This window comes from Struthio camelus, chromosome W (assembly GCF_040807025.1).
Source record: "Struthio camelus isolate bStrCam1 chromosome W, bStrCam1.hap1, whole genome shotgun sequence".
NCBI classification, from domain to species: domain Eukaryota; kingdom Metazoa; phylum Chordata; class Aves; order Struthioniformes; family Struthionidae; genus Struthio; species Struthio camelus.
The window spans coordinates 43,004,677-43,021,276 of record NC_090981.1 but is presented as its reverse complement, the minus strand read 5'-3'; the positions used below and the strand labels follow the sequence as shown (position 1 = coordinate 43,021,276).

Below are 16,600 nucleotides of genomic sequence, written 5' to 3'. Positions count from 1 at the left end.
GTTAGAACTAATTAGGGATACTGCCTGGTACAATACAATTTTACTCTGACCACCGACAGCACCTTTTTGTTCACCAAATTATAATCCCAATGTATGTAAACCTTTAGCTTTATAGCCTTTCTAGCTCATTATTTCCATGGCAAATGTTGGCCATGATTGGCTGACAATGTTGACTGAGCACCAATACAGATAAGCGAGAATAGATGAGATTACAGATGCATATACTCTCTGCCTCAGTAGGTGTTAATTGCATTTTAATAGCTGTATGAATTTTGTTCCTGGATGGGCATTGGTAGAAGCAGTCTCCAGTGATCTGATCTAGGAACAGATAGGGCAAGTTGGGAAGAGACTAGCTCACAACATATTAGAAGGAGAGAAACTGTGTCCAGTTCCTGTTACTCCAGCACTGTTGCAGAGCTGATAATTAGAAAATAGTGAAAGAAGAAAAATTAATCTAAAAGCTTAGAAAAAAAGCTTAAAAATGTAGCAAGCACATTTTGAATGGTATTAATCAGAATCAGTCAGAGTCTGAATAGTTGAGTACGTGAAGTAATAAAAGGAAAAGAAAGAAACCGCAACTGTTAACTATGACCAGGAAACAGGCTGCAGTAAAGACTTCTACAGCTTGCATTTCGTACTGTGATCTGGAATATCCTTCGCATATGCACGGTCCCTTTTCCACAGGTCAATCTTTTTGTGAGACTATCAATTCTTGAGAAGGTCTTGAGGACTTAAGATAACACTTTCTTTGATACAAAAGAAGTATACAGGTTTCCTTTCTATGCTCACTTCCTACACGCTGGCATTGAAACATACAGAAAATAGGATTTGGGGTAGTACAGAGTACTTCACATTCATCTTTTCACCACAGTGAATTTCACTCTTACAATGAATTATACATGAGCGTTTATCAATAGCATTATAAATACTATACATTAATTGAAGAGTTAATCCACAGAATTACTGTGAGGACCGTACTAGCATCTCTATTTTAGCAATACGCTTTCACTTCTCCAGTCACTAATCCGAACAAACCTTATTCCGTCACCTCAGTTTCTACGTAAGCATGGGAGACGTACCTGTAACAGCTTCAAAAAAAACCATTACTGCTTAGTTCTGACTACAGCAAAAGGAGAGAGAATGAAAGCAAACATTGGTAATATATATACAGCAGTTCTTAACCCAGAATATCTCAAGTCAGACATTTATTTTACTTTTAAATATCCAATTTATTTTCTTGTTAATGGGCTCCTGGAAAAATACAGTAATATTGTACATAAAAGCCACAATAATTCACCTTCATTTTCTGAGACTTCTGAATCAGCAGTTTCTTCACTTGTCACTTCATCCTCACTGCTATACTCTTCGCACTCAGAATCAGTAATTTCACCTTCTTCTGGCTCACTTTCTGTATCTATGGTTCTACTGTCATCTGTACATGCTGCAGTATCTGGGGTACTTTTGCCAAAATGTGAATTTATATTGTCTGTAGAAACCGAATCTTTGGCTGTTAGACTGTTTCGCATGTTTGTGTCCATTTTAGTCTTCTTTCTCACACTTGGAGATTCTTCTTCTTCAGTAGAACTTACTTGCTCAGTAGTGGCAAAGCAATTCAGATTGTTAGCAGATTTCTGCTCTTCTGTGTCCAAATCCTGGAGAAGATTTATAGAAATCAAACTTGAGGAAAGTTACACTCTTTACAGACTGTGTTATTCTAAACTCTACCAGGCTGAAATTAAAATTTTCACTAGCAATTATTTTCACTAGGAACAGTTAGGAAATGACTTCAAAATTCAAGAAAGTTTAGGGCATGCAGACAACGGACACATTTCAGTAGAAACCTTTTCCACATCCTATTAGGCATGTCTAAGATCATCTTCTATTTGGGAAAGCGTGCCTGCACTCCTCTTCTCACACAAAACTTCAAAATCCTTGTCCTCACTTTCAAACTTGTACAACACCATCTTGAATATTTCCAGTTTTGCTTTTGATTCCTACTTTTGTCCCTCTCTTACTTAGTTCTTGTGACTCATTTTAAACATCTTTAGTTGATCTTCATCATATCTTCCTCCTGTTTGTCTTCTTATTTTTTCCATAATGGTCCCAAACACCTGGAATGCCCACCAATGCTTGTCTAATGACCTACTCTTCCTCTTTTCAAAACTGTAACTTTAACAAGCCATTCACTGAGATATTTTCTCCACTGCACACCACACAAATTGGTTTATCGTAGGTTCTTCCATCACCACTTGATTGCATTAAGGGTGGGGGGAGAGATCAAGATTCCTTGAACTGAAAAAAAAATCTCTTCACAAAGATTTAAGTCAATTTTGCCAGAATACTTTGAAAATGTAGTTCTCAATTGACTAACTCTGATGATCTTCTTAAAAAGGAGGAATGAAATGACTTTTAAAGTTTTAAAAAATCCTCAAATGTTATTATTTGCCATCTTGAATTCAGAATTAATACATTCAATTGTCCTGAATTGTCAATAAATAATAAACAACAGATAAAGCTAAAAGCATCCCTGATTTTTTTTTCAATTAAGCACAGAACATTTTACAATTTAAGATACATGACTTAATGTGAATATCAAGCCTGTGGACATTATCAAAGCATTCTTGTTTTACCAGTATAAAAGGTGAATTTGATTAAAGCTGTAAAAACTTATCAGTGCCACAGCTGTAAGACAAACACAAAAATGCCTCCCAGCTCTGTAGTCATGGTGCCTTACACTGTACTTCTGAAATGCTTTGACAGGACAGCAGATTCTCATTAACAATCAGCAAATACTGAAAGGCCTCAGGCTGCTTTGACTGAAGAACTATCAACCTGTGTCACTCAGGTTTGTTCAGGGTTTCTCTGCCCTCAGTAGCCCTCCTCCCTGAACTTTACAAGTATTGTAACTAGGAAGTAACTAGGAATGGGTAGGAACACAAGGCTACAGCCTGTGTTTTTATTTTAAGTGAGTGATGTAGTAATCTGGCCAAAAGTAAGACTGCACAGTTCATTCATTTCAGATAAATAATACTGCACTAGAAGCCTTTCTGAAAAACCAGATTATAGCTTTTAGCAGTGATCTTTTCCAGTGTATTTTTGTCTGTATCTATTATTTGGTATGAAAATCAGGTCCATACCCGTCATACCAAGGCACTCTACAATTTATGCATGAATTTTTCCCTGTGATACTGTGAGCTACAGAGGTGTTGATTCCAGTCTGAAGCCAGAGAATCTAAGCGGTCTGGCTCAAACCACATGACTGTGGCAAAACAGCAGATGACTGACACCCAAGCGTAACACTCCAATCACTCAGTTTTCTCCACAGTGGATGAGGTGATACTGATTTTTAGCAATATTTCAAATATTTTCAGTTACAAAATAAGAAGGCGCCAACTTTTTCAAAGCCTGGCTACTAAAAAATAGGCAATACTCTTGTTCTGGGATGAAAGCAGCAATTTTAAAAAGCGTTCTTGTAAATGGATCAGAGACTCCAGACATCATTCTGCCAATACGACCATTAAACCTGTTCTCAGCAGTTTCTGGATTTTTAGTACAACCAACTCTTAAGAAAGCAAATAAACGAAGTAGTTCTGTCATTAAGTGTTTATATAATCTTCACATTCCCCGTCTTCTGAAGAAACTGTAACCTTACACACCTCAAGCAAACATGTCAAAATGACTCAGTACATCTGTGTAAAAGAAAAATAGTAAGTCAGCACAAGAGGTAATGACTATTTGCCCATTTAATTAGGGCACAAAAAACTTACTGAAGGTGTTACAGTAAGCATAGACAGCTATATTCAAAACAATATGAACAATGTCAGAGTTATTACAATTCTGGGTCCACTATTTCTCCTATTGAGGTCAACTAGAACAAACTTAATTTCAGTGAACAATACTGTCCTAAGTGAAACACACATGATTAATTAGCTAAACAGCTGCATAAAACAGCTCCTGTTTAAACACTCAAATCAGCAAGATACAGATTCCTTGAATCCACCAGCTTAGCCTTGATGCCACAAAGCACCAATATGCTTTGCTCTGCTGAAGTCAAGCACGGAAACTTGTTTCTGGCAAGGATTTACAATAAGAGACTCCTTTGCAAGTTCAGAAGCTCAAAAACAAAGTTGTTTTGGGGGAAAAGTTATTATTATCTTTATCCTTTTAGGTAAGCTTCTGAAATATTCTAGATACAACAAATACGTTTAGAAATCCTTGTACAAGATTTTGAGGATTTTAGTATTATTTTCCCCAAAGAATACGGATTTTGAGCCCTTTACACTTTCACAGACCTCTAATAAAATGCACACCTTGAAGCTCTCTAAATGCTAAGCCTGGGGATGCTAAATGTATGCTCAAAGCATTTGAGGGTGTCTTTACTTGTGCTGAAAAAGCTTTTTTTCGTATATGACCTGTAGTACTATTGTTAAACTTTTGTAGCATGCGTGCAAGTCTACCTAAGGAAACAGCATCTAATAACTTCCCTCTGGACTGCCACTGCTTAGAAAAAGGAACCAGCAGTAAACAAAATATGCAGTGAATATAACCCTGAATGATCCAAGAAATAACAGCAATACATTTGCTTTTTCAGTGGGAGGACGTTTAAGTCTTCTTCCCAAGCTCACGACACATCACAAAAACAATGCAAGCCCGTGCTCCTAACAGCCATGTTCTTACTACACCATGAAACTAGGCAGATACTTTTATTTGTATGCTGTTTTGCTCAATATGTCTAAATAGTCAGTAGGTCTATCCCAATGGCCTAATGTTGGACAGAACAATCTCTGGCTGATTCAACTTTGGATAATTTTGTTTCTGCTGGGTATCACCACACCATCTCTGGCTTTTTGCTAACAAAATATAAGTTGAGCAGTGAGATGAACCTGTTCCACAATAAACTATTTCTTAACTGCAGGATGGAGTCAATTTACTGTTCTACGTTCCTGGCAGAGACAGAGCCAAAGATGCAATTAAAATCTGGGGAGGAATCACCTCATATACCATTATGGGCTGGGGGCCAGTTGGCTGGAGAGCAGTTTGGCAGAAAAAGCCCTGGGGTCCTGGTTGACAAGTTGAACATGTGCCAGCAACATGGCCTTGCGGCAAAGGTGGCCAACAGCATCCTGCGTTATGTTAGGGAGAGTGCTGCCAGCAGGTCAAGGAAGGTGATCCTTCCCCTCTACTCAGCCCTGATGAGGCCTCACCTGGAGTGCTGTGTCCGGTTCTTCAAGAGAGATATGGATTTACTGGAGTGAGTCCAGCAAAAGGCTATAAAGATGATTAAGAGACTGGATCATTTCTCATACAAGGAGGAGAGGCCCAGACTGCTGGGACTGTTTAGCCACGAGAAGAGAAGGCTCTGGTGGGGTGGTAGTGTCTTATCAGTATGTTTAATATCTGAGGGGAGGGTGCAAAGAGGACGGGACCAGACTCTTCTCAGTGGTGCGCAGCGACAAGATGAGAGGCAATGGGCACAAACAGAAACACAGGAAATTCCACTTGAACACAAGAAAACACTTTACTGTGAGGGTGGTCAAACTTTGGAACAGGTTGCCCAGAGAGGCTGTGGAGTTTCCATCCTCAGATATACTCAAAACCTGACTGGACAATGTCCTGACTAGCTTGCTCTAGTCACCCCTGCTTTGAGCAAGAGGGCTGGCCTAGATGACTGTCCAGAGGTCCCTTCCAGCCTATATTATTTTATGATTCTGTGAAAAGGTTCGTGACCAGCATGTCATTTTTATGTATCCCATAAAGTCGGGATCTTTTCAGAATTACAAATCATTTTCATATGACAGGGATTGATGGTTTTGCTTTATAAAGAATAGGTCACGAAGTACTCCTACAAAGACCTTCTGAAGTGCGTATTGGCCTACTTACATTAGAACATTTCAGTTATTATTCATGTCTATAAGAATGCTTAAAATATTTTGCATTTAATTAACTTCTTGCTTTTTTGTGACAGAGCAAAACCCAAACATTTTCTCTTCCAGAACTCCTTCATATTTTTCCGTATTATGCCTGATCTACATCTATTTTCATGCAACCCTTCAGCATGGCTACACTAGAACTTTAAAATTATCAGCACCATTGGCTCAGTTCTAGAAAATGCACTATATTCAGCTATATTGTTGAAAATTCAACTATATTCCCAAATCCAACTATGTTGTTTTCTAGCTCAATTGAATTTACACAAAACCAATATATAAGCAGCTCTTCAGAAACAGTCGTCTGTTGCTTCTTGCTTTTGCTGGAAGTTCAAGCAGATGATTTAACTGAATATAACATGGGTACTTAACAGTAATTGAAAGGGTTGAATGTTAAGTCTTTAACACTGGATTTCTCAATTTGAAATGTTAATCTGAAAGTAAGTATTTTACTAAAGAAACACTTTCTAAGCGTTTAAAATGACTCTTTCACTTGTTTGATAGCACCATTTTACAAGCACTCCAGTTACTATCTTCCAGCCTACACAATACTGGAATTTCCAATGCAAAAAAACCAATTAAAAGCTGTAGTAGAGTAGAACTCCTCTTCCCATATCATAAGGAAGCCATTTTATCAACTGACAGGCAGTACTGAAATACAAAAAACACAAATTTGCCTTACCTAAGGAATGCGTAAAGTGATTAGTTAAAAACACTTGTTATTACTACAGTGAGCTAAATGTCTTTTCCCAAGTATTACAGAGTGACATCAAAGTTTTCTTCAGATGTTTTACTTATACAATATTTCAAATATATCTGAAGTTACTTCTAAGATGAACTGATTTCAACCAAAAATGAGCAAAAAGTTTAGTAACTCTTCTATGCAAATAGGTATCCAAACATTAACTACCAGGTACTATTTTTTTTTTTTAATAAATATATCAAGGTTAAAGGTAAACATCCACAGACTAATGTGTTTGGTGTCTCAACTCTACCTTCACCAGAAGCTGCCAATCCAAAAGAAGAAATCTTCAGATTAGCCATGGTTTCTGTCAACTGACGTACCTAAAGATGGGATGAATATCAGCAAAAAGTAAACTACACATGATTAAAAATAATTGTAATTAAAAAAAAAAAATCACTGCTTCAAGAGTTCCATGGGAAATACTACTACAAAAGCCTAGTCTCTCTTAGAGAAGTACCTAGGATGCATCTATAAGGAAAAGATGACAGCAGAAGTGAATTTCCAGCAGCAACATCGGGACAAAGTTTATTAGACAATATTTTAAAAATTAAACTGTGCACATAGACTTGTAAAAATCATTTATAAAAAAGTCATTGGAGGTAGCCAGTAGGCTTTGACATAATAATTTTGCTGTATATTTCTAAAGGTCCCATATATCAATTTTGCTGTATATTTCTAAGGTCCCATATATCAATTTTGCTGTATATTTCTAAGGTCCCATTCATGCAATTAGAGAAAAATAATCAGCACCCTTGCACATAGACTTTTCTTCAACCTGCATGAAAACCCTGAATCTAGTTATTAGCCCAGGGCTTGTATTACTATTTATGCAATGTTGTGTGGCCATTTTTTTTTTCAAAGTCCCCACCCCCCTCCTTTTTTTCTTAACTTTTCCAAGTTAACATATTTAAAGGTTTTCCCCTTGCAGCTGATAATTCCCTTCAAAAATTTCTGACCTACCACTGCAAAAAGAAATTGGAACAGGACTAAAAATTCTGAAGCATCCAACTGGTTGCCTTTAAGTGAGCTGAATGTAGGCTACCTAATTTTACATTCTGACAAATACAAACTCTGATTTTCTATTTAAAACAAGCACGTAGGCAGCATGCTTCGCTTCGCAATTCAAAATAAAGCTATTTGTAACACAAAATTTTGGCAATTGAAAAGAATCTCTCTTTAAGGAAAGCTCTTTTCTAAGTCAGGAAAATTCTTTAGGATATACCATATGCGATTTCCCCTCCATTGTTTTTGCAGTTAAAAGTACATTGACTCTGGCAGAAGTTCCCTAATTCTTTCTTGTTTGGTAATTCATCTCATTAAAAATACAATACTACTTCAACAGATTGTTTTACTTTTAGGATTCTCAGATTTATATTGCCTTTTCAAAAGTTGATTTATTTCTGGGGAAAACATTTGCTATTTCTGTAGCATTATGTATCCCAACATGCTACTATTAAAAGAGATAGTATATGTAAAATAGCTAAGCACACAAAATTCTTCACAACAGCTGTAAACTAAATTGCAATAAAAATAAATAAATAAAATAAAGAACCTAGCTCATCAGAAACATAAGATAACAGAGATTGGACCATTACTGTTTGTTTTTTTTTTTAAGATTAAAAAAATTAAGTGATTAACTTTGGTATAAATAGAATAAGTAATTTAAAAATCAGATTTTTTTGTAAAAACTGGACAGATATCAGTATTTTGTATACATATAAATATATATATATATATATATATATAGTTGTGAAACTCCTTCCACTCAGCTGCTGAATTTCCTTATTTTCTGTATTTGACAGCTCTTGAATACTGAATATATGTCAATACTTGTCTATTTTTAAACACTTAGCTGAAAGAGAAAGAAAACCAGTTTAACAAGTGTTCATGTACTTGAAGTTCTGTATCTATTGCTCAGTTAAGTCTTTCTCCACTTAGGATATGTACTCTTATAAACCTGCTAGCTATCATCCAGGAATAATAAGGTTCAGGTGGGTTCTGACATAGTCCCAGAATTAGATTCTGGTATTGCTTTATTCACCCCTGTTGGCAGGATATGATGCGAGATTTTTCTGGACTATTCTCTACTCTATTTCCTTTTCTACAGCCAGTAAAGGTAGGTAGGAATAAAACTTAGTTTGGTCAAGAAATTAGCTACTGTTTGGAGTCACTTTTCAGGCTAAAAGGGCACTTTAAAATAAGTAACCCATTGAGAGAAAAAAAAAATGAAATACTTAATTTTCAAAATAATTGTACCAACTTTAATGAATCAATCAATATTCAGGGATTGCTTATATTTTAACTTTATATTTCTTATGTCATGCATGGAAGAGGGACTGAAAGGAAAAGAGAAGGCTGGGCATAGGTATACAGAAAAACATTTCAATATATAATACTTTAACCATAAAATACTACTGAAAGAGAGAACTTTTTCACTTTTGCCTCTGGATATATTTAAATGATACAATAACTAGTATGAACTAATTAACATCTTTAACAATACCAGACAGAACTGGACAACAACATGATTGCCAAGAAACAGCATACATTATAAACTGCTTTGCGCAACTAACAATTTTTCAGTTTTGTAACTGAAAAATCCTCCACATTATGGCACTATCTTAACTTTTTTAAATAAACAAGTTACAATAGAGTAACAGTGCATTTCTTAATGATAAAAATGCTGAGAATAAGGTGTTTTCACCCAATTGTAAGATGCAACAGTAAAGAGGTGCTGTTTTTTCTAACAGTACATTTACACAAAAGGGCACTGACAGAAAGGCCGTCTATTCTTTTCAAGCGTTAAAGTGGAGAGTAATTGTTTTAAATTTCACTTTGTATTTTTTCTTCCTCAAAACTGAGGAAGGCCTTGTTTCTTACCATGACACCACCATTCACCGACTGTTTGCAGATGCACAAACCTATGCACTATAAAATTTATTTTGATTGCTTTTCCTGTTATCTTGTTGGCCAAGCAAATTAATTCACAGATAAAGCAAGGTACTCAATTCACCATCAATAAAACACATCGTAAAAAGTGGATGTTTACCTCCTACCTTGTGACAGTGCAAACTTCACGTGGAAGATCTAATTTGCTAGCAAGACTATTTGCATAAGAATGTTTTATCAGTATAAAATGAGCTCAAGACAAGTAGCTATTTGCAGCACTATCAGACAATATAAGCGGAAGGTGACAGGATTCCAAAAAACTATCCAACATTAATTCCTAGGTCAAAGCAACGCCACAGAAATTTTCTGAGTATGCTTTTAGATTTACATCAATATGTAACAGTTCATCACAGAACTAAATTTAGATGGTTTATTATTTGCACCATAAGACAAAGGCTTGTTCATACAACTTCTCCATTTTGTAGCCTGACGGAAAATGAATTAAATTCTGTATTTACGATGCCTTTTGAGAGTGGCAGAATAATTCAATACTTGCACCCAGTAGCCACTAGGTACAGAACACATATGCTGGTAAAACCCCTAGCTTCAGCTTTGTAGGTTCCCTCTCACAGCTCTAAAGGATCGTTATACTCAGTTGTTACCGAGTATCCATCTCAAGCTTTCAAAAAGGAATGGCCCACTTGAAGTGATCTCAGAGCAGAAATTCCCATATCAGCCACAAACTGATTCATGGATTTAATGAACAGTTACATCTGTCCATACAACCTTCCTTCACCAGCTTTTAATATACAAGTTTCCATTTTTCAAACCTTCCAGAAGGTCTAACTCTCTACAAAAATTTTTTGAACTTTGCACTGCTGATGTGCAACTATTAGGTAAGAATACCTGTACACTAACTTCATTATTTCAGATTTCAACCAGTCAGCTTGGCTGAGGCCCATATAGTGAAATCATGCAATAGTTAACACACCAGCTATAGAAATGCAAGCTAAGGAGCACCGCAAACTAAAGAAACCAATACATTCAATTACATCTTAAGTAATAAAACAGATTTGCAGAAGAGCACCAGATGAATTTGATTCAACACTGGTAATAATGTTCACCAAGAAAACGCTTCTTGAATCTTAATACGTGTGAGACAATAGAAATTCTGGTGTTTAGGAGTGAGCAATATTTTTCATGGCACTCGCTAATTATGTAATATATGGTACGCTTTCCTTAGCGATCAGGAGACGACAGATAGGAGGTTTTATGTTTTTCATAACTTAAAATACAAGTTAATTACAATGGGCATTTATTTGTTAAGATGTACAGTTAACTCACGTTATAGACACCAAAACATCTTAAATCAAATATCAATAGAAGAGCATAATATGAAAGGGATTAAAGCTTCATACACATTTCATCAATCCCAATGATGGAAAAGATACAGTAAAACATCAATGGAATGAGCTTTGGAATACAGAATCACAAATAAGTTGTTTAAACAACACTAAGTTTTTGTATCCAACAAACAAATTAAAAAAAAAAAGACATTAATGTAACACTGAGTTGCTGACATAAAACCAGTTATATTTAAAACTTAACTTCACATGCTAGTATAATTCGCTCCAATGCGTTTACCTATTAGTTTCATTAACATGCCAAAATAAAGATCTATATAGCTGCATTTTAATAAAATAATACTGAAAAAGTAACAGTCCAAGTCTAAAGTTCTATCCTTAACCATTTAACGGGAAAATTATTTTAACACTTGTGTTAGGGTTTGATTTCAACTACCTTTCAGCAGCCCACTGTATATAGTTTAAAGAAATCTGAATCCTTCAGAAAACAAACATATAGCCACTTAAAAAAGAAATCCAAAACAAAAAATCCCAGTAAAGCTTAATTTGCATCATGAAAAAATAGGTTCTGCATTTCATATCTTTCAGTTCTACAGTTACCTTATACTCATTTGAGGTAATCCACTCTGGATCTTTTCTCTTCTTTTTCCCTTTTTTATCCTTGGTATGCTGAGTACCAGAAGCCTGGTAAGACTGCAGATCCACTCGTGAATGAAACTGATATCGGCCACTTTCCACATCACAATAGTAATAAATTCCGGTTGCTGGATCATAATACAGTTGATTTTCCTTTAGAAGAAAAATAAAGCACAATGCTATCATTATTTGATAAAAACAATGCTAAATAAATAAATTGTTTTATGAAACACACAGTTAACCACACACTAAGTTCTAAAAAATAACTGAGGTACTAAAGAATATTTCCTGTAATTCAGAACAGGCACTGAACAAGAAAACTTACTTTATTCTTTTGTGTAATTGTATTATAAGCTGAAATCTTTAACTCCAATCACACAAACGTTTACATACCTAACTATAACCACATGTAATATCATTGCTTTTGATATCATTTTCAGGACTTTTAAGAAATAAACAACAAAAAGTACAAAAACATATTTGCAAGCAAAACTATTCTTTCTATTTTCTTAGATCAACTAAGGAGCATACTTAGAGCCACAGGTGTCTCCCATGCAAGTGAGGTCAACTAACATCAAGTTTAGACCCAAAAACTTGTGGCTATTCAGAGTAGACTGATCATTCCCTTTGAAACACCAAGTACAGGGGACAGAGATTAAGAAGTAATGCTTCAAAGTCCTTGTGAAATTGTCAGACTTTTAGTCTACCTGACTTCTGGGAGCACTACATATATAACTTACAACTTAAAAAAACAACAAAAAAAAGTATGTAGCACTGCAAAAATAGAATTTTTCTTTTTCAGCAGAGTAGTTCCACTAGGTTTTGTGACAGTGCATGCGTGTATATGGATCTCTCTTTAATTATATATAATTATAGAGATACATGTATATGTATACTCATACATACACATATGTATACTCATATATACACATACACAGTCCATAGGACAAAAAGAAAACAAATTCTGTCTTATGAAAAATGTATTGCAGAAATTAACCATTACAGAATATCTGAAATCGTTATCTTTAAAGACACATTTTCTTTCCTGTAACATGCAACTACTTGGCAACAGCACTGATCTAAATTATCTATTTCTTCTATTTTCTCAACATATTGTTCACTGTGGAGAAGTTACTGACACAGGTTTAGCAATTTGTCATGTTGAAAATTAGTCACATCTTTTGAGCTCAAGCTCTTAATTTCGAAAGAATTAGAGAAGCTCTCTATTATTAAATTTCTGCAGTATATTACTTAATTTTTCTACAAGAATGCTAAGCAAGTTAAAAATCTAGGAGACATCAAAGAACTGGATGAAAGTCTACATTTATTTCTTAGCCTGACATTTTTAGTTCAACCTAAACAATTCAATCATTCTAATTAAGAAGCTTTCATTATTACTAGCCTTTATTAAGATATTCTTCAAATCATAAAAATCAGCTTGGATCTCACTTCTCCATCCATATTAATTTTTATTATTTCAATTGCTGCAATAGAGGAAAAACGCTACGGATTTTGAATAAGATTTTACCGAATTATAGTAGAATCCAGTGCTATGGTCATAATACAATCCTGTATTTTCATCATAAATAAATCCAGTTTGTGAAACAGCAGCTTCTGCAGCAGCTCTCAAGCTCTCTGCCAGCGAACCCGCCGGGACTGAAGTATCTTCTGCTTCCTAAGACCAAAAAGTAAGAAACGAAATTTTCTTCTACAAAGGAAGTATCAAAAGCTTTAACCAATGAGTTTTTAGAATGTTCTATTTTAAATAGAACAAATTAGTGCTCTACGGATTTAGACTGTTTCAGGGACTATTAGAAGGAAGGTTAACTCTATCTGTAACTTGTTGATCAACTCCCGCCGATTTCAGTAAGACCAAGATTTCATTCTATGCCTTTCATTTTCAAAAGTGGTTCATGTGAAAACTTAACAGCATATTTCAGTGCATTTCGAAAATTTCCACTATCAGTTACATTTGCTACAAGCTAAATCACAAAAAAAGCCAGGTGAGTGAGATGATCTAAGGAGAAGGCTGACTAGCAGAAAACCAACTACCCTCTCCTTATAATGTTGTCCCCTTATATCAACTTGGGGGGGGGGGGAAGGCGACAGCCAGCCAGCATGGCCATATTAAATAGAATCTGTTGATAAAAAAATGCCATGCTTTCAGTTCAGTGTTTCCAATCCAGTACTATAGTCTACATTTTCTTAGAAACATGGAAATTGCTTATACATAACTCAGTTTTCATGCCATCTAAACCACATAAAAAACATCCACATACTATATGAAAGCGTTTTTACTAAAAGCTTAAAAAATAATGAACGTTGTTATAGATTTCAGTACAGAATTAGAGGCAAGTTATCTATGCAACCCTACATGTAACTGTGGCTACTGATGGAAAATTAATGGGTTGAATATAACTACTAATGTATTAAAACATCTATGGAATGCTTGTTAACACTTAAAGTATGCTTTCTTTAAAGTATACTTATCAGAAGGGAATCAAATTTTATTAAATACATACGAATGTGATTGTTTTAACTTCATCGCTGCTAAAACACCACAGTCAAAAGAGAGAGAGCTGAGCATGGGCAAATGCTACCCACAGCCTTCTTAAACCACACATCCTCAGACAACTACTCTTTTCTACCTTAATTTAAAAGCCCAATGACGGCATTTAAATTTGACAAAATATAATGAAAATATACTTCAGAACACGCACATTTTTACAACACTAGAACTAATCTTACACTCAGAACATACCAGAAAAAAATGAGTTCCAAAGCACAAAGGAAGATGCTTGTCTGCAATTATTACCATCAGACGATCATTTCCATACAATGATATCAAAACCAAAAGTGCATATATTAAGTGAGAAATATTAATGAAGTAGTGACTTCAAAATTTGTAAAGCTCTAATAAGTTCTATGACCTGGGAATTCTGGATGAAGTTTTCCTCTTCTCCACGTTCAGCAACTTCAGTGCTATCCACCTCTAAAGGAATATTACTAGCTGCCTGTGATTCTTCCACCAAATTAGGCTCAGTGCCTTCAGTCTCATGATTGTGCTGCACTGGTAGTTCAGAGGCACAATCTTGAGCATCAGCGCTGTTGTAATAATTTTCATAGTAGTAATAATCTGCAGGAAAAAAGTTGAAGTTACGTAAACTAGCAAAGTAATATTTTACATAAGACAACTTAAGGATCCTAAAACTTAATCTCAGAATGTATGCATATAAGTAGTCTAAACAAAATCAATTACTATCCAGTGTCATCAATTTGTATTTATCTTACTCTCACTGAACAAATCAAGTCTTGCTTTAACGTACTTCAAAAATTGGTAACACACACACACACACACATATATATACATATATATATATATGTAATTCCATTATTTTTTCTCCTGAGAACAGAACAGAATTCCACTGCACTAGGTCAGTAAACAAGCAAGTAAAGAAACTGTTGCAAGAAACTGTCACAAGAAAGTGTCACAATCCTCGAAAATTACAACCTTTGAGTGAGACAGAACAAGAGAAACAGACAAAAGAATGATTTGGAAGAGCAAACAAATTAAAACTATTAATTTCCATCAAAGAAGAAAGAAACTCGGACTACGTATCAAAAAATGCTATCAGATTACTACAGCATGAATTCTGCTACAGTCCATGCTGGTTTATCATGTTTTCCAAACACTTCTCAAATTTCTTTCAGAAGCATAAGTTTCAGTTCAACACTTGCCAAATCAAAGGCAGTCCATAAAATGCACAAATTTCATCAGCAAAAGTTAATCTGAAAAGACTTTTCCAAATTGAGCATGGATATCATATAAGAATAGACAGGGAAAGAACAGAGGCTTCAAAGAAAAGATGATGACCTAAGTTACACTGTTGGCAGAACAAACACAACAGCTACTCACATAACAATACATCAGTATTTGATATGACAGAAACTCTAAAGAACAGCTTGGGTGAACAGGAAATAATTTGAAACACATATGAGGTTGCTCAGTTTAATGCAGCTAAGGACACTGAATTGAAATGTCTTTTCTATTAAAAAACAAACAAACAAAACAAAGAAATACCAGTTAATGTCACTGTCCTAGGCACCTGTTTAAGCAATCACCATCCTCTACCTGTTTGTGACCAAGCAGCATAGTCCTCTGTCTGTACTTCTACACTAGATGTCTCTTTCTCCTTCTTCTTCCTATTATGGATTTCCTTACTGAGCTCTTCAACCTGAAAAAAAAAAAACCCAACACATTACAGAACACAAAACAATGTTCTAGCAGTTTCTGTCAGAGAAGAATACCACCCTATTTTATTTTCCATAATTCAGACAAGAAATAATTGTCATAGCTATTCCAAATGAACTTTTTTTTTTTTTGGCAGGAAACAACTTTCCACATGAGTGGTTATCATAATGAAAGAGATAATTTCTACTTATGAAGAGTAAGGGCGATTGCTTTAAATAAAGGCAGTCTTTAAGAAAGACTAACCCGGGTTATTTTTAAAACAGCCAACTTGCAAAGTTGAATTTCACGCAATAACCGCTGCTACGCGGCGATGAACTACGACACTGAACCCACATGACAGCAGTTGTGACAAGACCTAAAACAAGCGAGAACCACAAAACTTCCCTACTCTGCCACAAGTATGTGCGGGGCAGTTCTTCCGCTCCTCCTTCACCGCTCCCTACGCTACCTATGTGCGCGTCTGCCTTCTCCGGCCCCGGGAGCCCGGCCCGCCCGCCCGGCGAGGGGACCCCGGGGACGGCCCGCCTCAGCCGCGCGGGGGGCGGCGGCAGGAGGCGGGAAGGGCCGGGCCTGGGGCGGGGACCGACCTGTCTCCTCAGCGCCTCGCCGCCGTCCCGCGCCTCGCGGTAGAGGCGCTCGGTGCGGCGCAGCCGGCGCTGCGCCCGCTCCAGCTGCCCGCGGCAGGAGCCCAGCTCCGCCTCCAGCTCCGCCACCTGGTCGCGCAGGGCCCGCAGCTCCGCGCCGGGCGGGGAGGCCATGCCCGGCCGCTCCTCAGCGCCCGCTCCCC

The 16,600-nt window shown here is 36.2% G+C and overlaps 1 protein-coding gene across 2 annotated transcripts in view; it reads right to left on the bottom strand.

The window, feature by feature from the left end:
• Positions 1 to 16,600, bottom strand: part of LOC104152990 (angiogenic factor with G patch and FHA domains 1) — a 25,908-nt gene extending 9,308 nt beyond the window's left edge. Inside the window, exons 1-6 of one of the 2 annotated variants that reach the window (XM_068925014.1) lie at positions 16,401 to 16,600; positions 15,694 to 15,796; positions 14,492 to 14,697; positions 13,090 to 13,236; positions 11,526 to 11,714; positions 6,923 to 6,992 (exon numbers count right to left, since the gene is read on the bottom strand). In XM_068925014.1, coding sequence (XP_068781115.1) covers positions 6,923 to 6,992; positions 11,526 to 11,714; positions 13,090 to 13,236; positions 14,492 to 14,697; positions 15,694 to 15,796; positions 16,401 to 16,571 — 886 coding nt within the window. In that variant the 5' untranslated portion in view covers positions 16,572 to 16,600. Of the gene's footprint in view, positions 1 to 1,297; positions 1,653 to 6,922; positions 6,993 to 11,525; positions 11,715 to 13,089; positions 13,237 to 14,491; positions 14,698 to 15,693; positions 15,797 to 16,400 lie in introns of both variants that reach the window. The other variant, XM_068925013.1, reaches the window with a different exon arrangement.